We start from the raw sequence: 21625 nt of genomic DNA, 5'->3' as shown, positions 1-21625 counted from the left end.
CTGTTTTCTGAGCCTTTTTATCATTTCAATTTATTTGTGTACATTTATGCAACTAACCTATACATTTTACAGACCTTCATCTCGCCAATCTCGGAAGGGCAATGCAGGAGTGGGGCAGGGGAGGCTGAGGTGATGGGGTAGACTGGGCAAGAAGGGTCTGGTGACCTGTATGACTCAGAAGGAACCAGACAGCCAGTCAAAATGCTGCAGAAGTCGACATTAGCAGGCGAGGGGGAAAGGGAAGGAAAAAGAGAAGGAGGGTCTTGAGAAGCTTCCGGAACTTCAGGAGATCAGCTCAAGCCTGAGAGGGTCAGGGAGGCCATTCCAGAGGGAGGCTCCTGCAGAAGAGATCTATCCCCCCCCACTATCTGCTTAGGAAAACATCTGATCTGCAGAGGGTTGGAGCTAGAGGAGCAAAGAACTGTAGCAGGGAGGTATTTAGGGAGAGCGAGTTGGATGTAGCTGGGTCCCATGCCACAGGAAGCCTTGTTACGATGCAGAAAGTCTTGAATTTGATCCTTGCAACAACTGGGAGCCAATGGAGAGATTTTAGGGCTGGAGAGATACAGCCGACCTGGGCTTGAGGCCAAGGATAAATCTTGCAGTCCTATTCTGGATTAGTTGAAGGGGGGCGAAGGGAGAATGTAGTTAGATTGAGGAAGAGGCTGTTGCAGCAGTCCTGCCTAGAGTGGACCAGAGCACTGGAGATATTGAGAGAGTTGAAAATGACACCAAGGTTTTTTGCTTCACAAGAGGGTCAGGGGAGGGCCCCATGGAGGGTGGCAGAGAGTAGGAGTGAAGGAGGGAGCTGGGGTCCCAACGAGAAGCATCTGAGTTGTACTTGCATAAAGTCAGATCCTCAGCAGCGCACAGTGTATGAATAGCAGTCGTACAGACAGGAATGTGAGAGTTAGAAGAGGAGGCAGCAGAGGGAATCTTGAAGGAGAGCTGTGTGTCGTCTGCATAACACTGGAAGTGAGGAGAGAAGGTGGAGATCAAATGGGCCAGAGGGGCAAGGTAGATGTTGAAGAGCCACAGCGAGAGGATGGAGCCCTGAGGGACGCCGCAGGTGGAAAGTGTGATGGGAGAGAGAAAAGGCCCAGTTGAACCTGTAATGGCCGGTCAAAGAGTAAGGTGGTCAATCTGGGGAAGGGGAATTCGCCCAGGTTCTATGGAGAGACTGTGGTTGTATTACGAATGCTATCATTAATGTTTTTGAACTGCCATGCATTTCCTTATTTATGGATTGTATGTATAAGTGTGAGGGGCAGATATCCTTTGGTAGTGTTTTCTTTAGTTTATTTTAGGCAGCGAAATCCTAGTCAGGGTATGGATAGTGAGGAGTTTTCTAACCTTCTAATTTAATAAAATGGCATTTGTTGAGAAACCCTCACAAAGTTGTCTGCCTTACATTTCTGACCCCTCACACACGCCATGCATCGGAGATGCCGTGAACAACCGGTGAGCCAGCCCATAGCCATTGGGGACCGCGGAGCGCACCGACACCCATGTAATCAAGTGAATGAAGTACGTGAGATCGATATTGAGGACAATGCTCCTAGGCAATTTAAACACAGACAAAATGTAATGTTAAATCCATGCTTGAAAGAGAAAATATTTGAATACCGGTAAGAGAAAGTGTAACAACGAAAATTGCCCAAATACCTATGCATGAGATGTCAATGTGGGGGAGAGCTGAAACAAGTCTTACCCTAAGTAAATACCTTGAACAGAACAAAGGAGATGCTGATGTGGTATACTGAAAAGGACAGTGAAACCAAAAGTAGTCATTGTAAAGGGAAGATACGAGGCAACTGACATTTGGGAGTTGTGGGAGGTGAGACCTGGCAGGGAAATATATCAGGAAATCTGAGGAGCCTAATGAAAGGATTTCTGACAAAGGAGTATATTAGGAATCCACCAAAGACTTTATAAAAAGTCATGGAATCTGAATCTACTTGGCATTTTGAAAACTGTGGCAAGATACCTGGCAGGGAATTATACCAGGGTATCTGAAGAACCCAGAGAGGATTCCTGGCAGGGAAGTATTCCAGGCAATCCGCCAGAGTTGTAAAAAAGTTTATTTTTTAATTTAAAAAAAAGAAAGTTTAACAGTGATACAAAATACCTGGTAGGCAAGACTACCATGGAATCTGAAAAGTATATCAAAGACATGTAAAAGTACAAGGCTTTTGAAGGTGTATCAAGACTCAAACATTTTGGAAGAATACCTGGCCTCGGAGTATATCAGGAAGTCTAAAAAGCCCATAAGAGATGGGTACATCGACCAATCCTTCAGGTTTACAAAACAAGAACCTTGTGAATCCAATTTAAAGAAATTGTTGTTCAAGAGAAACACTTTTGCTACATAGATATTGTTGGACATTATGGAAATTATTATTTGAAAAAGATCCTTCTGAATCCAGGGTAAAAGCTTTAAGGAATTGTCGGATAAGAGAGATACTCTAGTGGTACAGAGAAACTATTGTTTAAAAGAGACACTTGGCCATCCTACTTCACAATCCAGGGTGAGGGAACCCTCCTCTGTGGGTAACACTTTTTGGATGTATCCTTATGTTTTGATTGTGAACACTTTTCACTGAACATGAGTCAGACATTTCCTTGCACCCTTAATTGTTTGTTTCTAGTTTGAGGGTCAGATTAGAATGTTTTGGATACAAGGACGGTTTCTAAATTACTAACTACTTGACACAGACTGATTCTTTTGTTTGTTTCCTAGACAGGGAACCTCTTTCTTTAGATGGGTCTGGAGAGGTGTTATTCCAATCCATTTTGTGTTAAATAAAGTGTCAGAAATGAGAGGCGGACACAAGGTTGTAATACCCTCAGTCTGACTGCTCACAAGAGCCAGGAAAAAAGCAGAATCTTTTTGGGGTTCCATAAAAAAGGGACTACATTATCCACAAAAATCGATAATTCTGCACTAACCGTGGAAATGCCGAGAAACCCAACAGCTGTCAACTGCTTTCTGTATATTTTATTGGTGTAGTGGGACAGAAAATTAATCCAGGGTGGGGTTGAAACAATTCCTTTTGCACCTTGAAATTATGGTCCACTGTAGCAGGAGTCCAAGATTCCCTAGGCAATAAACTTCCACTTTGCTTTTCTGCTATGGACCCATTAACGAAGAATATCCGGGAAGATGCAGATAGTTCTGTCATATTTCTTTGGCCACTTATCTTTTCAAATGAATCATAAATGTGTATACTTTGTCGTTCACATTTGTATGTTGGAAATAACCTGTAAGCAATATCATACCTTCTTCTGCTGTTGCACTCCTACTGAGCTTGATGGATTCAAGGTACATTAAAAAGAGATGCCCTTTATTACTTTGAACACACTTTTTACCCACATGCATTTCTGCACTTTGGAGTAAGTACAAGCTATTGAATATATTAGAAGGCAAGATAAAAGAACATTAAAAACAGACCATACACACAATACTGTAAAGAAGTGGGAGAGTAAAAAAAAAAAAATTGCTTTTCGTACCCAAACATATACCCAAAAACAGACTCTGGTGCCCATGCCCATCAGATTCTGTTTTAGACTGTTTTTCATGATGGACCAACACAGCAGACAAAAGTAAAATTCAGACCCAACGGAATGGGTGGGATAAACTTCTGTAGGGTATAAGGTTTCACTTAACACTCCAAAAGGGAATAGCTATTTTCAAAACTCAATCTCAGGTTTATAACACTCCACTTGCCTCTTGCTCTACATCTTGGCTTAGTCGTTGGCCAGCTGTGCTATTATAATACACAACCATAGGTTGTGCTATTTCTGGTGTTTGACTCCTGGCAGGACCATGGACATAAAGACTTTACATTCTCTTTACTTGGTCTGGATTATGCCGTTATCTGGGATCTAGCCTCCATTATGCTCTGGTTGCTCTGTTTATCTAGCTCGCTCTCTCTCTCTTTCTCTCTCTTTCTCTCTCTCTTTCTCTCTCTCTTTCTCTCTCTCTTTCTCTCTCTTTCTCTTCCTCGCTTTCTCTCTTTCTCTCTCTCTCTTTCTCGCTCTTTTTCTCACTCTTCTCCCTCTCTTTCTCGCTCTCTTTCTCCCTCTTTCTCTTGTCCTGGTACTCTTTCTTTGCATGCTTTGGTTCTCTGAGTATCTTATGTTTTATCTATGTCCGGCACTCTGTAAAAGGCATGGTGCCCTCCTAGCCATACAGGTGCCATGGCACTCTGACCTCTGCATACCCTAAAGGCCATTGACCCTTGGGAGTATTCTGAGCTGTCCTGTTTTTCCCACTGGCTCTGGTCTTGCAGCTCTCCATCTTGCTTCTCCACTCCTGCTTCCTTTTTTCAGACTGACGAAACTGAACCTCCTTCATATTACCAGGGTAATGATTTGCTGGAGTTGTTCGATGTTTCTGTGCAATGATGTGATTCAGAGTGAGGCTTTGTAGTTCAGAAAACCGGTGGCAAGAGGGCTTTTAATAAGGCAGGTGGCCATTTTGAATGTATTCTGTGCTCATGGTGTTTAATGTTCAGCAGATAAAGGGCCTGCCTCCCTTTTCCTGAGTTGGTGATTCCCATGTGGTTTTACAGCCAGGTAATTGTTTTGTAGGTACAAGCTCTGCTTCTGAAGCAGGCTGGATGGGGTTTCCACTGTGCTGTTCTTGCAAAGTGAAGAAGAAACTGTCCGTGCATGAGTAAAGGTTTTGGGGTATTATTTGCCCCACCTGACTGCCGTTTGGTGTTTCTTTCCTCCAGTAGGTGGTGCCAGTGGAGCCGCCACTTGATGCAATGTCGTGAGTCCCTGCTCGATATTGGGTTTATGGGCAGTTTCCTTTTTCTGACACCTTTTTCCAACTCTGGGGAGGTTTTTCCTCTCACCTGACTGATTTGTGTGAAGTCAATTTCGAAGGGATTGTGTCCTCCGACGTAGTCCACATCTATGACCGGTAATCACCACAGCTGTGCTGCTTCGGAATTTATTTTTGGAGTCCTACGTCAATGACGTCGATACGCTGTCCCTTGAGGGCCTACGTCGAGCCGACGTCACCGGATGTTATAAGTAGGACGTACGACGCCCATAGCCTCAGTTCCGTTTTTTCCGCGAATGTGTTCGCTTCGGAATCTCGGCGCGTCTCGGTTCCTCTCCTGATTGAATCGGTTCTTCAAACTTGGTTGTTTGTGAAGTATCATGTCTTTGTCTTCTTCTATCCCGCGGTTGGGCTTCAAGAAGTGTTGAGACTGCGGTTTCAAGATGTCGCTGACGGACCAGCATGACGTCTGCCTCTGGTGCCTTGGCGAGGACCACGCCACCGATGACTGCGATGAATGCCAGTCTTTGACGTCGAAGGCCTTGCGGGAGCGTAAGAAGTTGACTGTAGGTAGGATTGCCAAACCCCGAAAGTCAAAATCCGCTGGGCTTTCGACCGACTATTCGAGTGGCGACTCAGCTTCTGTAATATTTCAAAAACCATTACATGCACTCTGACTCCAATACAGACGAATAAAACTCCTACCTATCTTCTTCGGGATAGATGGTTCTTTAATCTTCAGAAGTAATGGGAAAATACCTAGAAGCCCCTCCACAATCTGACTTTGCAGAGTCCGACCGTGGTGGAGCCTCCAGGGAAAACCCCTTCCGGGGGAAAAAAAAACCTGTGAAGGGCTGCTAGAGAGCGTAGTTTCCTGAAGACTGCTCCCTGGAGATGTTTCCGCTGGATAATAATTAGCCCCTTCGCTTGAACTTCTCCTCCAAGATCTATGGGTGCTAGGTGCAGTAAACACTCAGAGGGATTAATGACACAAAGGGTAAGAGTGACAGAACCAAAGAGAGTATATCGGTTGATCTCTAAAAGGCTTACCCTAGAAACACCTGAATAAGGCCCGGAAGACTGGAAGGTTAAGTTCCTGGATGGCAGATTTGAAGAAAACAGGGGGAACAGTTGCAAAGCCTAACAACGTGTAAAGAATGAAATTTAGACTACTTGTTTCCCCTCCCAAACCAGATCCTGTTAAATGAGATGGAATGTCACTTAAGCTTACCACTCGAAGGAGACTCGGGAGAGACTAATACCCCGCTTGTACTGGGAAGGAGGAAGTAGCGTAATGGTCCGTGTAGAGAGATGAATGAGTCTTTAAGAAAGGAGGATTGTGATGAATGGAAAAAACTGGGTAAAGCACGAGAAATGCCAATGAAGGAAATTTGACTATATTAAGGATCGTACCGGGACCTGCGTCCTAATATCCCTGGATGAAGGATAGCCTTGTGAACACTAACTCCTCTGATTCCACAGAAGGCGGGGGATCGGAGCCGCGTTCTGATGGTTGCCTAAAGCGGACTGTAAAGGGAGTTCAAACAACAAGTAAGAGCGGAGAAATAGACACAGGATAACCAACTCCTTACTTATACTAATAAGAATAGAAGTGGAAAGGCAGTGGGCACGAAGGCGTACTTACGTCTGCGAAGCGTGGCTGGACTCTGGTATGAGAGTAGCAACGCGCCGATGTGTGGGTGATGGATACGGAAGTACTGCTCGCCAGTCTGAGGGCGTGGCTACAGCCTCTTCCTCATGTGAAACAACGGCTGTACCGTTACTTGCCGCAACGTGATTCTCCATGTTGGATGAGTAAAATGGACGCCGTACATCTCACCCGTTACACCAAGGTTCGTGTATTCCATGAATTATCACAGCGTCGGCGTAAGTCCAGGGGGTCTCGGTCCCTGAGTGGTTCCTGCCATTCCTCTGCCTCTACTAGGCACTCTCGGAAGCACTGTCACCGGTCGCCTTCCCCGTCCTCGTCCGAGGACTCCGCCAGATGGTGGGTAGTTTGTCCCAACAAGCATTCATCCCTGGTGGAATGGGACGCATTTCGCAAGGAGATGATGGTGAGTTTTGAATCGCAGGGCTCCGGTCCGTCCGCGTCTTCGAGAGAAGCCGGCACGGAACGCGCTAGGGCCACCGCTCGCACGCCTTTGGGCTCGGGCAGTCGGTGCGATCATCGGGAGCCATCGAGGTCCCGATCGGACAAGGTAGATCGCTCTAGCCATGCCCGCTCCAGGTCCTGATCCTCAATGCCCTCGAGACCGTTGGAGCCTGTGAGGCCTTCTAAGAAGGCATTGACGCCATTGGCACCATGTCTGTCGAGGGGCTCTCTCGTGGTTCTGCCTCCGAGGAAGTCATCGACGCCGAGGCCGTCGAAGGACATGCTCGGGACTCCGGCCTCAAAGCCGTTGTTGAAGCCGTCGACACCTCGCTCGACGTCGATGCTGATTCCGTCGACGCACTCAAGGCCTTTTGAGGAGGCTTTATCGGCGGTGCCCCAGAGACAGGTGGAAACCCAGAGGATGGTTGTTACGCAGAATCCTGTGCAGTGCCCTTAGGGACCACTACACACAATTAAGACTACAAGTGGTAATACAAGTTCACCTTTGGTACAAGCCTGTACTACTATGTTAAAGTGGTAGCAGTAGCAGAGCAGCCAGGCTTATCGCAAGAGTATATGAGCAGTAGCAGAGATTACACAAAGGGACCACAATTGCTGTGACTCGAGCAAACACTGACTCAAGGTTTCAGGTAAAAAATAGAAGTACATTTATTTTTAAACCATCTGTTATAAAACACAACACTTCTATAAATTCAAAACCACATGTAAAATACACTACACACAACCAAATCACTTGGTACAGTATAACTCAAGGTAAGTACCCTATGTTTTAACGGACCGGTGTTGTGAAACAAAAGACATTACTGGGAATATATATGCGGTCACTTTTTGCCAGTAATGACAGTTCGGTCTTACTAAAGATACGTGTATCTGCGGCAAGAAATGTTACCGGGGCAAAAACACACTTAGCACCTGAGTTAACCAGAGAGAGTTGGGGGGCAAGAATCATAGGCAATACTTTGTCAGGGCAGACAGAATCAGAGAACACTTGCTGACAGAAATACAAGAGTCAATAGGCCGGGGCCAGTGTCAAGTGGAACCGGGTTCCTGTTGTCGAGGATCACACAGTTGGACAGTTTAAGATTCAACGTTGCCAGGAGTACTTGGATATTGTCAACAGAGGAAGCAAAAGTTATAAGGAGGAGAGAAGACGAGGGCAAGCCTTGGATGAAGAGAAAAGGGATTCACCCTAGCTCCTCGAAGCAGAACACACTACCTTATTCAAGGAAGAAGCTGGTGCCACGGCAGTTGTTCCTAGTAGTTTCCTGCAGACCCACGGTTCCTGGCGCTTCGGTCGTGGTGACGAGAACGAGGACATCTGGAGGGGTCTGCACTACGCAGGGATGAAGCCAGCAGCAGCGACGGTGAATAAAAGGTGCGCTCCTTTAAAACAGGAGAGGCTCTTCAGATGGCTATCCGGACCACTACAGCAGTGTGCAGCGATTTCGACCAAGAGGAGGATCCTCTGGCTGTGGAAGATGAGCTGGTTGACCCCACCAAGCTCAAGGGAAGAAGACTCCAGACTGGATCTTCTCTGGCCATCGAAGGGTGGATAGTTTAGGACTGCAGCAGGGCTTCACCCGGGACGGGGTAGTTGCAGCAGCCGTCGTCTTCTCCGCTTCTCTTCGGTTCCTTGTAGTTCCACTGGCGACTCTGACTTCCAGCCCAAGAGTCCTGCCTTTTATGCGAAAATCCCCCATTCACATAGCCTGGCTGTCAATCACGCAGCAGGGGGGTTGTCCAGCCCCGACAACCACCTCAGCCAATCATGGCAAAGTGTGATTTGGGTTTCCTAGGATACCCTGTGCAGGGGTGACTACACCCCTCCCTCACATTCAGCCCACCTAGACACCCAGACGCCTACAGAGGGCTTCTTTGCAGAAGCCCGCCAAAAGACAGTGAACAAAGAAGGAAAGGTTTGCCGCGCAAAGTAAAACACAAGAAGAACTTTAACTAACAAAAAGAAATGGCGAATAAACCAGACTGGAGCCAAAAGAAAGAGTATGAGGTCAAGCGTGTTTATGTTCGAGGCTAATATAATAACCTAAAACAGTACCAAAAAGGGCTAAGAAGTAACCCTTTCCAATACTCCATGTAAGATGGGGTGTACTGGATCTGTGGTTAAATGACTATGTAAAGTTAATGGCAACTTTACCCTTTTCTGGGGGACAGTAGTCGGGCCCCAAAAATGGAGTTGGTGGGAAGTCTAAAAGACAACCCTGTGTTACTGCATTGAAGGTGCTGTTCAACACAGAAATGAATGGGGCTACTGAAGTGGTGTAGTCCACAATCACAAAAACAGATGAAATGCACATGGCAAAACATGGGTAAGAGTGGGGGAAAAGCTCACGCTCTTACCAAGTGAAAAAAATAAACTCCAGAAATCCAGCAAAGCTGCTGGGGGACTCACTAGGTAAGGGAATTAGCTATTGAATGAGAATTCTCCCTAACAAAGGCCCTGGGTAAATCGGTGAGGCCTGCGTTTCAACCTTTTTCTGTGCCCTCATCCAGGGATTTATTCCAGCCTTTGGATTATATCTCAGAGGTGGATGAAGGGTCAGATGTGGAAGGGTTTGTCCCTCCTGAGGTTCCTGACGAACTGTTGTCTGGTCATAGCCAGATGGAAGACCTGCGTCAATCCTTGCATGACGTCAGTGGTCTGGACACCTCCCCGGAGGTTGAATTTGTCAGGCCTGAGCCTGGTACACACGCCGAGTTTTCGTACAGGCGTCTCATGTCGAGGGTGACGGAGTACTTGGGGTGGTCTGCTCCACCTGTGGATTTTCTGCAGGATGACCTGACAGATATTTTGGACCAAGGTCCATCCACTGACCCGGTGCTGCCTTTTCATATGGCCTTACAAAGAAGGGTGGCGGCGGCTTGGACTGCTCCGGAGAGTCTCCCGGCAGTGAATAAGTCTTTGCCAAAAAATACCGTCCAGCCAGTGGCGACCCCAGCTACTTGTCTTTGCACCCCACTCCGGAGAGTTTGGTGGTGCAAAGCAGGCGGCGTACCCTACCATCCCTCCTAAAAGGGACGTCAAGCGCTTCGACGGTTGGGCGAAGAAAGTATTTTCATCTGGGGGTATGGCTTTAAAAGTAGCCAACTCTGTTTGTTCCTTGGCTAGATTCACTCACACGTTGTGGAATTGCGTATCTTTGGTGGCTGAACATATTCCCGAAGGGGAGGAACAGGATAGTTTTCTTGCCCTCCTTAAGGATGGAAAGGATAGCATGTGTGAATCCGTTCAGTCGGGTTTGGATGTGGCAGACTGTGTCAGCCGGTCCATGGCGGCGAGCACCGTGATGCGCAGGTTTGCGTGGTTGCGGAAGTCCAGGGTTTTCTCCTGATATACAGTCCCGGCTTCTCAACATGCCCTTTGATGGTGACCTTTTTGGCAGCAAGGCTGACGAGAGCCTTGAGAGGTTGCAGACTTCCAAAGCTGCATGAAGTCGTTGAGCGCTGCAGTTCGTCAACCTTCACCATTTCGTCCTAGGGGACAGCAATGGAAGGGAGGTTCCCTTCGATACTACTTGTCGCTTGGTAGATCGAGGGGAGCTGACAGTCAAAGGGGCCAACGTAGGAGAACCAGAGGTGGAAAACGGGGCACTCGAGGTGCCAAATCCGCTCGGGCAGTTGCTGCTTTGCCCTCAGGCACTACTGCTGCTGCTTCAGCTCAGTCATGAGGCCATGTCCCATGGTTCGCCAGTTGGGGGAAGGCTGGCGCACCATCTTGTAGAATGGCGTGCCATTCCTTCAGATGTGGGTTCTGGAGATCATCGCCCACGGCTACTGTCTTCCTTTCCGGCAGAGGCCTCACGACAATCCACCAGGGAAGCTCTATTTGAAGAGTCCGGATCCGCTCCTTGCGCAGGAAATCAAATCCCTGCTGGAGAAAGGCGCCATAGAACTGGTGCCTGTAGCGGAGAGGAACAAGATGGTATTACCCATATTTTTTGTTCCCCAAAAAAAGACTGGGGATTGAGACCCATCATGGACTTGCGTGGTTTGAACAAGCTCCTCAGGAAGGACAAATTCAAGATGGTTACTCTCTCTCAAGTCCTTCAGGCCATTCAACTTCAGGACTGGTTGGTGTCTCTCGACCTCCCGGATGCTTACTTTCATGTGCCGATTCATCCCAAGCACAGGAATTACCTGAGGTTTGTGGTTGGCGACTCGCATTTTCAGTTTCGGGTCCTGCTGTTCGGATTGACCTCCGCCCGAGGGTCTTCACCAAGCTCATGGTGGTGGCAGGGTGTCTCAGGAAAGGGGGGATTCACATCTACCTCTACCTGGTAGGGCGCGCTCTTCCGAGCAAGTCCTGGATCCTCTGTCAGTCACCTGCGACTCCCTTCACAAGCTGGGCTTCTCCCTCAACTTAAAGAAGTCCCACTTGACACCTACCCAGCGGCTCCAGTACATCGGAGAAGTGCTCGACACATCCCTGGGGTAGTGTTCTCCTCCCCAGGTGAGGGCTCCTCACATTCTGCAGGTGGTTGACAAGTTTCAATGTGCCCATAGTCTCCCGGCGTTCGAGTTCTTGAGGTTGCTCGGCCTCATGGCATCCTGCATTCTACTGGCACCAGAGGCCAGGTTGCGGATGAGATCTCTGCAATGGGCTCTCAAGATGCAGTGGTCGCAGTCCTCCGGCAGGATGTTGGATCCCGTTCAGGTGCCGCCCTCGTCGCCCAGGATCTTCTGTGGTGGGCCGTCAAAGGCAATCTGATGAACGGGGCTCCATTTTGGCTGCCTTGGCCGGAGGTAAAAATTGTGACGGTCGCATCCCTCACGGGATGGGGAGCTCATGCCAACGAGTTGACAGTCAGCGGTCGTTGGTCTCCGTCAGAGTCCAGGCTCCATATCAATCTGTTGGATCTGAGGGCCATCAGGCTAGCTCTGAAGGCTTTTCTGCCGTCCGTGCGGGGGTAGAATGTCCTGATTCTGACGGACAATACAGTGGCCATGCACCTCCTCAACAAAAATGGGGGGGGGCAGGGTCTCTCCCACTCTCTCGCACTGTGAAGAGAGGCGATGCAGCTCTTGTTCTGGGCTATCCAGCAGGAAATTTCGATCTCGCCACTTCATCTGGCCGGAGATGAAAACTAGGCGGCTGATGCTCTGAGCAGGCAGAGCGCGGTCTCACACGAGTGGGAGCTGGCTCAGTAGGTTCTCTTGGAGATCTTTGCCTTTTGGGGGACCCCACAAGCGGATCTCTTCGCCACCAGTGTCAACCAGAAGTGCGAAAGATTCTGCTTGCAGGAATTTCCTCCAAGAGGAGCCTTAGGGGACACGTTCGATTGGAGTGGTCCTTCCCATTGCTGTACGCGTTTCTTCCAGTCCCTGTCATTCCGCAAGTGCTGCAGAGGTTACGGAGGTTCAGTTCCCGAATGATCCTCATTGCTCTGGCATGGGCCAGGAGAGCGTGGTACCCGGACCTTCTCGACATGTCCATCTGCCCTCCACGCCGTCTTCCCTACCGAGACGATCTGCTCTCACGAGAGGGGGGTCGGGTTCTCCATTCAGAGGACAAGTATTTCAACTTTCATGCTTGGTTTCTGAAAGGTTGAGGTACAAGGATTGGGACCTCCCCGAAGACGTGATGGAGGTGTTGCTTTCGGCCAGAAGGCCTACAACAAAGTCCCTGTACCGTTGCCATTGGAGAAAGGTCTGCGACTGGTGCAGGGTAAAGAATGTGGATTCTTTTTCATGTGCCATTCCTGTGGTTCTGTCTTTTTTGCTTTTGTTAGCCCAGAAGGGCCTGCAAGTGGGTATCATTAAGGGTTACTTGGCGGCGCTGTCCATATTTAAGCGCTCGTCTGAGGAGTATTCTTATTTTAAGATTCCTTTAATTTCTCAGTTTCTGAAAGGGCTAACTAATGTGTTCCCACCGTCATCTTTCCAGGTGCCTGCTTGGGATTTGAACTTAGTTCTGAAATTCCTAATGGGAGCTCCGTTTGAGCCCTTACATTCTAGTCCTTTGAGACTGTTGACCTTTAAAACTGTATTTTTGGTTGCTGTTACTTCCGCTCATAGAGTGAGTGAGTTGCAGGCACTATCTGCCAAGCCACCTTTCACAGTGTTCGATATGGACACAGTTGTCCTTATGGTCCTCCTTCTTTTCTTACAAAGGTTCTGTTGGAATTTCATTTTAGCCAGAAGGTCATTCTTCTGGCGTTATATCCTCCGCATCCTGGTAAGGAAGAGGAGAGGCTCCATAGGTTGGATCCTAGGAGAGCTTTAAGTTTCTACATCTCACGCATGTCCCGGGTCAGAGTGGACGATCAGCTCTTTGTAGGGTATGCTGAAAGGCGTTTGGGTCAAGCTGTTACTAAGCAGACATTGTCCAGATGGATTATCTTGACAATCTCTGAATGTTACCGTTTGACTGGTAAGGACCCTCCGGTGGGTTTACGGGCCCATTCTACTAGGGGTGTGGCTGCCTCTACAGCTCTGCAGAGGGGTGTTCCCATTCGTAACATTTGTGAAGCAGCCACATGGGCCTCTGTCCATACTTTTGTAAAACACTACTCCCTGGATTCTATCCATGGGCAAGATTTGGCCTTTGGCAAGGCGGTCCTCTATTCTGCAATTTAATTTGGCATTCTAAAATTCCAAATTCTTTTCCCACCTCCATACGTTGGTACTGCTTTGGGAGTCTGTCATAGATGTGGAATACGTCGGAGGACACAATCTTTCCGAAGAACATGTTACTTTCTTACCTAGTAACGTTCTTTCGATGGGATGTTCCTCCGACGTATTGAACATCCCATCCTCCCAGCCTGCCCCTCTACAGAATTTCTTATGCGATTGCAACATACGTTTCCGCAAGGCTTTATGTAGTCATACTGGCAGATTGGTGCCACACATTCTGTGAAAAAACTACAACTGGGGCTATGGGTGTCGTGCATCCTACTTATAATATCCGGTGACGTCGGCTCGATGGAGGCCCTCGAGGGACAGCGTATCGACGTCATCGTAGGACTCCGACACCAAATTTTTTTTCCAAAGCAGTACAGCTGTGCTGATTACCTGTCATTCGATGTGGAAAACTTCGGAGGAACATCCCATCGAACGAACGTTACCAGGTAAAGTAACCTGTTCATCTGTTGGGTGACCTGGTCAAACACTGCTCCACAAATAGTCAGTAGGGCACAGAGGAATCTCTGAAGGGACTCTGGGGAATCCCTACCTCGGATAGCTTCCATTTAGCTTGTGGGCATCTCGGATCCCTAGAGTCCATATTGTTCGCGAAGAAGGGTGGCCAGAGAATGTGACTGCACCACAGTTTCAAGTTCCTCCAACAGAAACCCACCAGTACAACATATTCATAGCCACAGAGTCAACCAATGAACTGTGTGGTGATGTTGATGGACTCTGATGGTGGAAGAGATAGATCTATGGAAAGACAGAATAAGTCATGGGTCAGAAAATTCCAAGAAGGGGGTACAGTAAAACTGGTGCTAAAGATCTACAAAGCCCAGAAGGCAGTCCACCAGCAAAAGCTCTTTGGGTAGGCAATGGGGAGAAGAGGGACATTGGAAAATTGACCGGACAGGAAGACCGAGGTAGAGTAGAAGGGACAACTTTTGATATGAAAGAGAGCTCTTTTGTTTATCACTTTGGTAAGGTTTATTTTCAACCTCTGTGTATTTGCCAAAACCCATCATGATCCACTGAGATCATGACTCAAATGTTCACTAAGTGGTGGTTTGTTGCAGGGCGGTGTTGTGTGAGGGCATGGGAATCTGAGTAAAGTGATCAATATTGTTTTTAAGATCTCCCATTCCTACTGCGGAGAGAAACCACCTTTCTTTCTTATTCTGGACTTTTAAAATACATGGCAATTTGCATACATTTGTATTTTCTCATCTCAATTAATTAAATGCATGTGTTTCTGACCAGGTGTTCATTCTAATTTTCAGGAAATACCTTTAGTACGCTGGCTGGATTAGTTTTTGACTGGACTGTTGTGAAAGATACTGAATCCGAGGGCTTTTCTGACACACACAACACATTGCGGTAGGTCTGAACTACTCTAATGTAATCTTATTCATGAATGTTTTGCCTGGTTCTTGTTATGCACATAACTTGACATCTTTGCCAGTCACTGAGTGTGACTACCTGCAGGCTTAGACTCATGAAATGCTCTTCATTGGTTTCTGTTTGGATGGTTGCTCAAGGATCCTCTAGCGCCGTACTAGCAGGGATAGTTTCACATGGACACTGACATGTTTGAGTGGGAGGTGGAGCCCAATCCCTTTGAGATGGGTAGAGTAATCCCACCCACAATGTGTAATTGGTGGAGGTTTACTTACAAAAGGTGGGTCACATTAGCCCTTTAGCAATGTAGGCCTCAGGCAAGGGGTTTGGACAACAGTGCAGATGAGACTGAGATAATGAGTTGCCAGCAGAGATCGTCCGATGAAGTGGGAGTAGGGTCTGCAGGAATACAGAAAAAGTCAGCAGGTCCCAGCTGAACATTCTGGAGACCCTATATGGATGAGCTAACAAAGAATACTGTTGTCCATATTTTACATTATACCTCTTGAAAAGAAACCAGTTTGCATGCAAGGATCCAAGCTTTTAGTTGAGGGATATGTGTTATAATAACCTAGTCCGTGGGATTTAGAATGAAGGGAAGGTATGCATACTGGAGATGCATTGATAATGAAGCATACAATCATGTTATAGCAGGTGTTTTGTCTGAATTTGTGGAGAGGGCCTGTGTGACGTCATTAATCCAAGATGGCTACCGTTACGGATACTAATTTCGTTTTTGAGCTGTAACTGCTTTTAGGGTGGTTCTATTAAAAATTATCAAAGGACGAGAAAAGTTCATACATGCAATTTTTGTACATCATTTACCGTTTCTGAGATATAGCCTCGTAAATGTTTGCCACTTTATCGCAAACCTTCAACTGTATGCTCACTAAATTAGAAAGTTCGAAATAATGTGCATCCTTCTCATTGAAATCTACTATTGATTATCACTACGATGGCTATTGACATTTGAAAAGAGAAATTAATGTTTTACAGGTCATCTTCTGAGTCCCAGAGTTCATCTGCAAAATCGTTCGCACAGAGCTCTTTGTTGCAACCACACTTGCACAGTTCTGTGCATTTTACTGACTGAGCTCGGCAAATCGCAATGCACAGCACACCGTCCTTTGATGCATGCCATTGGTACAAGCTGTATTATTGATTGTGGTGCACATGGAAGCGTACACATAGCAGGAGAATATTGATTATCTGCCTTTTCCCACCCAATTTGTGATGGCTCTGGGAGATTCGGGTGTTGTTGATCAGCACTTTGCCACTCCATCTTGCATACTACCCAATTGCCATCCTGAAATTCACTTCCACAAGTCGGAATGTTTGCTTTCAAGAGGTTTCATTTATGCTCTGTACCGTGCTATCATACTTCCGTAGTTTGTCAAATTCAGGGCGAAAAAGTATTTAGCAAACTCTTCAAGTGATGCAAGGTTTAAATCCCAGTTTGCAGTTCACACGGATGTGATAAATAAAAGCATTGTATCCACCATAGGAATGTACTGAAGAGCGACTCGAGCGTTGGTTTTTCTTGAGATTCTTTAGCCTCAAATGCTTCCATTTTGGCCATCAATTTGTCAGAACTGTCACATCGTATTTATGGACTGATTTTGTTTCTTAGGAATCATCCACTTGTAAACTTTAAAGTAACTTCTTAAGCTCAAGTTCCATCCTTTACTTGATTTCAAAATGATATTTATAGAATTCTTCGATGATGCATTTAAAAAGGGCAAGTCTTGGTGACCTATGTACTTCAACTGCTCTCCTTAAGCACTTTCCCTGATACATTGTATCACACAGTACAGTTAAGGTGGCCACAAGGCCTGTACCATACAAGAAAGAACCAATATCTCGAAGCATCGCCATCATTCTATGCAGCCCATCTGGTCTAAACATCAAGTTCTTTTTAGCCATAGCTAATTTCTAAACTGGCTTGTAAAGGTCAAGATCCAATTTTCCAACTATTTATCATTCTGGAGTGACAACAGATGTTATTTTCTCCAACCTCTTCATAAATGTGAGCTGTTTGTGTGCTTGTTGGGCTGGCATCTATGAGTGGGAGTACGCAGACAAATTTCTTTAGTTGTAGGATCACTTATAATGAAATTGTAAGCTGACCAAGTCAGAACTGTAGTGAGTGGTTCTGACTTTCCCATTCATTAGTTTTGGTTTCTTCAGTGAGATTACAATGTGTATCCAGCAACTCTTCATCAAACATTCTTGAAAATCACTCAACAGTAAGACTTCCACCATCTTCCAAAGTATGTCCTCAAGCCTGTTGGAATTTAACATTACCTTATTCCTCTCTGTTTAATCAGTGATTTGACTGCCTACACCCTTTGGGAATGTTGCAAGACATTATCTCAGACAGGAACTGAGGAATCTTCTGCAGTGATCGAAGTGATGATGGTCCTGATATTTTGGCTTAGGACATCTGACTGCTCCTGATAGACCACCATAACTGTACCATGCAAAGTTCCTTTACCATACGTAGTATCCTCAAGGAAGTCGATGTTGCCAGCAGCATAATGCATACATCTGTCTCTGATCAACTCTGAGGCAATGTAAGATCCTCCACACTCATCCATGCGTTTTATTATTTCTGTGGCTACCTGCGTCTCAAACCAAAGGACTCTGGCGTAATCTATAGAAGTGCCCATGCAATGCAGAAATTGAATGATGAATTTGCTGCGGGTAGCTGTGTGCATTGTGAGCCCAACCGCCACTTGCAAGGGCAATTTGCCGGTATGCCGTGTGGTAGAAGTGCTTGTGTAGGAAGCCCGTTATGGTGGTAGCATTTCATATGTAAACATCTTTGACAATTTATGAGCCCTATTCATTACAGTGGTATCCAGCTTTTCTGAATTACTTTGCTGTTCTTGACCACACCACTTGGAAAAAAAAAAACAACTTCCTTTGGAACACCATCTGCAAAATTGACTTCTTCAAAACTTCCAGTGAAATTCCTTTTTTCAGAAGTTAGTACGGCTCTCAGTAAAATCCTAGCTGCTTCAAGAAGGGTTCTCCCATCGTTCTCAATATCTTCAAATTCAGTGAGACTCGTGGTTCATTTACCCTTTTGGGATTACTAAAAATAATGCCAATGCATTAATGCTCTTATATGAAACATTTGATTTGTTTTCTTGTTTTCATCAGTCCTTCTTAAACCATTTTTAGCTGAAATTTTCATGTAAAGCTTTTCAATTCCCCCCATTGTTATGTTGCCTTCATGGAGAAAATCACTGATTGAAGATACAAATTCAACATTTGTTGCTTCATAAGACAGTGAATTTGGCAGCATCTTTCCGATTTGCTTAGTCTTGCCCCATAAGACATTCACTACATGTGTGTTCCAATATAGCTTGTGATATGCAATTTCTCTTGCGTGGGGGTCTCTAGGATCAGTACATTCGCTAAGTGGAATCTTCAATGTGTCATTGTTCAACAGTTCTACTGCTCTCTTCAAACGGATGCCAACTGAATCAGTTGCTATCAAATATAATTGATTTCTTCTTTTTCCTTTATTGCAAAAGAAGCATTTATTTCTGTTGTACATAGGTATTTTTGATCTTGTAGTGTAGCTTTGTTCTACTTCTTCCCCTTCTTCATGGCTGGTGATAGACAGCTTTGGCTCACATAACTGCTCTCCAAACAATCTTTTGCTTCAATATGTTTGCCATGTTAGTATATTGCTTGTAGCATTTTTGAATGCCAGGATGCTTTTTCATTTTTCTGTTCTTTAGGTGTTAAGTTGCCTAATTGCAGACTTATGTTCAATTATTTATTATTGTTCCACTCTGCTCTCTTAGCACAGTGTAAAACCTTTTCATAACATTTTGGATTAACTAGGGGAGATTTCTTTCTTTGTTGGCATAAGTACACAAGGAAAAGTCTGCTATACATTTTCCTTTTTTGACTGATTGTGGAAGTTCTACTTTTAAATGACTTTCAGTATCTGGAGGTATCGACATTTTGAAGAAAATTGATTTTACTGGAAGATGGAATCAAATTTCACGCTCCAACTTCTCTTGAATAATTTTCAAATTGTCTTGCCAATTACCAGCACCTGTAACACAATAAAAGGAATTTGTTTTTAGAAATCATAAAAACGAACTGTGAACAAAAAACGTCTAAACAATAAGATATCAAGTTCTTTTTAGGAAATATTTGATAGGATCACTCTGAAAGGAATTATATATCAAATTGTGATTCATAAATTGTAGCTGCAGCCATCTTGGATTAATGACATTGCAGAGGCCCTCTTCCACAAATTCAGACAAAACACCTGGTAATACATGATTATATGCTTCAGTTGCAATGCACCCCTGGTATTTATAACTTCCCTTCATTCAATATCCCACAGAATTACATATGCCCCTTAACTAAGTCCCCACCATTGCTCTCGCTTCTGGGACACTAACTATGCATGCATATGTATAGTGATGCTGCGCTAGTACTATACCACCTTTCTGGTCACTTAATATATCACCATACTGTGGAAACCTACATGACAAGAATCGAAAGGAGATTACCCACCAGAATCCAAGGAGCAATTCTGCATTGCGCCATTTGGTCTCCTGATGCTGTGGGAATCCCCTGTTGAATCCAACACATCCTCCAGGAAGGTAACGAGCAGTAGCAAGCTGCGGCAATAGCGAAACGCACTGGGACTGAGCTGGTATGGGGGTGAGGGCTTGAACAGTTACAAAGAAGAAATTACAAACAGAGAAAACATGTAATATTGCCACTTTTTATCTGCAGTTTAGCGAATTGTTGTTAATGACGCTGTACATATGTAAACTGTGCTTTGGATTACATCTGAAAACCTTTGGAACCCTGATACATGAACGGTGGGCAATTAAAAATGCATGATCACCCCCCCCCATTAGCATATTTACTCCATGCATTTTCATGGCTGCAACTGTCTCGAATTAAGTACAAGCGATTCCGCAATACAGAACTGTGTTGAGATGGAGGGGAGGAAGGGGTGATGGAACATACCTGTCGGCTGTACTCTTTGTTTTTATTTTTTTTTTATTGAAATCCATTTTTATTACAAACCTTTATCAGGAAAAAAAGAAAACCAATCATAACCAATCCCGCTTTAAAAATTTGATAGTCTCTCCCTCCCCTCAAACAAAACAAAAGCGTTTTCATCTTATCTCATACTTATGTGTGACATCCTTTCTGTCTGACACATGTAATATTTCTTTAAAAAACTTCACCAAACCAATAATTGATGTAAAATCCTCCCCTCGTATCAAATGATTCCAAAATGTCTCTGCATCTTGACATTGCCTCTACATTATCCAATTGCCCATAAAACCTGTTCTAATAGCCTTAAATCCCAAGCAAAGCACTACAATATGTTGTATTTTCTCCACCTGAACCTCCCCTCTACAGAATCTACCAAGGAGGTCCTTTGCTTTTTTTATACACCTTCAAAATGTCTTTAGTCGGTTGGGCATTAAGACAAAACTTATCCACCCTTGGCCATCCCTCCACTTAAAATCCCAAAAGGGGGGGCAGGTGGGGACATCAAACATTTGCAGTGAAGAGCCACTGCCTTCCAAATTTGGCAGCTGTGAAATGTTTCTCCAAAAGGAGCCCTCCAAAGACTGCTATAATTTGGTCAGGGTAAATAAGAAAGCCTCTGATTGATAGATCAGAACCTTTGATTCATAGAAGGTCCTTCCCGGTATTATGGAGAACTGCCCAAATCTTCTATTAATCAAGATCCCCTGTGCTGTCAACGTTTCGGCCCTCTTCCCCAGTGTCACACTTTCCCTGCGGTGGCCCTTATGGAAATGATGGAGGATGCGCCTCCATTGAAAGGCACAACACGCTTTTCCACAAAGTGCACATCGGTCTAGTTTATTTCTATATGGCCAGGGCGGGCACATTTAGCCATCCTGCAACCGACGGTCCGTGCGTTGCAACCCTTATGCGTTTCTGTCTTTGGGTAAGGTGCTAGTTTTCTGCTGCTTTTCGCTCGACACGTGCCTATTCTCGCTCTTTCCTGTCTCGCTGCCCCCCCCCCTTTTGCTGTTCTCATACGGTACCTTTGGGCTTCTCAGGCTCCCAGTGGTCTCGGACGCAGATGTCTCCCTCTCTCTCCTTTCTTTTCTTGGCTTCCCGTTTTGTCTCGACTACGAGGGATGTTAGGGAGAATTCTCCTTTATGGCTAATTTCCCTCACCTTGTAAGTCCCTCAGCAGCTTTGCTGGATATCTGGGTTTTTTTTCCACCTAGTAAGAGTGTGAGCCTTTTTCCCAGTCATACATGTGTTTTGCCATGTGTATTTCTACTGTTTGTGTGATCTTGGGCTCTGGAGCTACACCACTCCATGAGCCCCACTTTTTGTGTTACACAGCACCTTCAGTGCAGTGACACAGGGTTGTCTTTGAGACTTCCCACTGAGTCCAGTTTTCTAGGGCTGACTACTGTCCCCCAGAAACAGGTAAAGTTGCCATTTACTTTATGTAGTCATTTAAAACTGCAGACCAAATACCCCACATCTTACATGCAGTATTGGAAAAGGTTAATTCCTACCCCTTTTTGTCTGTGCCTTGCTGAGCTTTATTTTACTCTCAACACTAGGACTTGGCTGGTGGCAGTGGTATCTACCCTATCCTTTCTACCGCGATTATA

General features: G+C 45.6%; 1 protein-coding gene across 1 annotated transcript in view; it reads left to right on the top strand.

Moving 5' to 3' along the window:
* Positions 1–21625, top strand: part of NUP210 (nucleoporin 210) — a 1233892-nt gene that overhangs the window by 176474 nt on the left and 1035793 nt on the right. Inside the window, exon 4 of the mRNA XM_069643978.1 lies at positions 14849–14945. Within this exon, the coding sequence (XP_069500079.1) occupies positions 14849–14945 (97 nt within the window). The remainder of the gene's footprint in view (positions 1–14848; positions 14946–21625) is intronic.

The sequence above is a fragment of the Ambystoma mexicanum genome, chromosome 2p, assembly GCF_040938575.1.
Source record: "Ambystoma mexicanum isolate Mex_15411 chromosome 2p, UKY_AmexF1_1, whole genome shotgun sequence".
In the NCBI taxonomy this organism is placed as follows: Eukaryota; Metazoa; Chordata; class Amphibia; order Caudata; family Ambystomatidae; genus Ambystoma; species Ambystoma mexicanum.
This window is presented reverse-complemented; position numbering and strand designations above follow the sequence as displayed.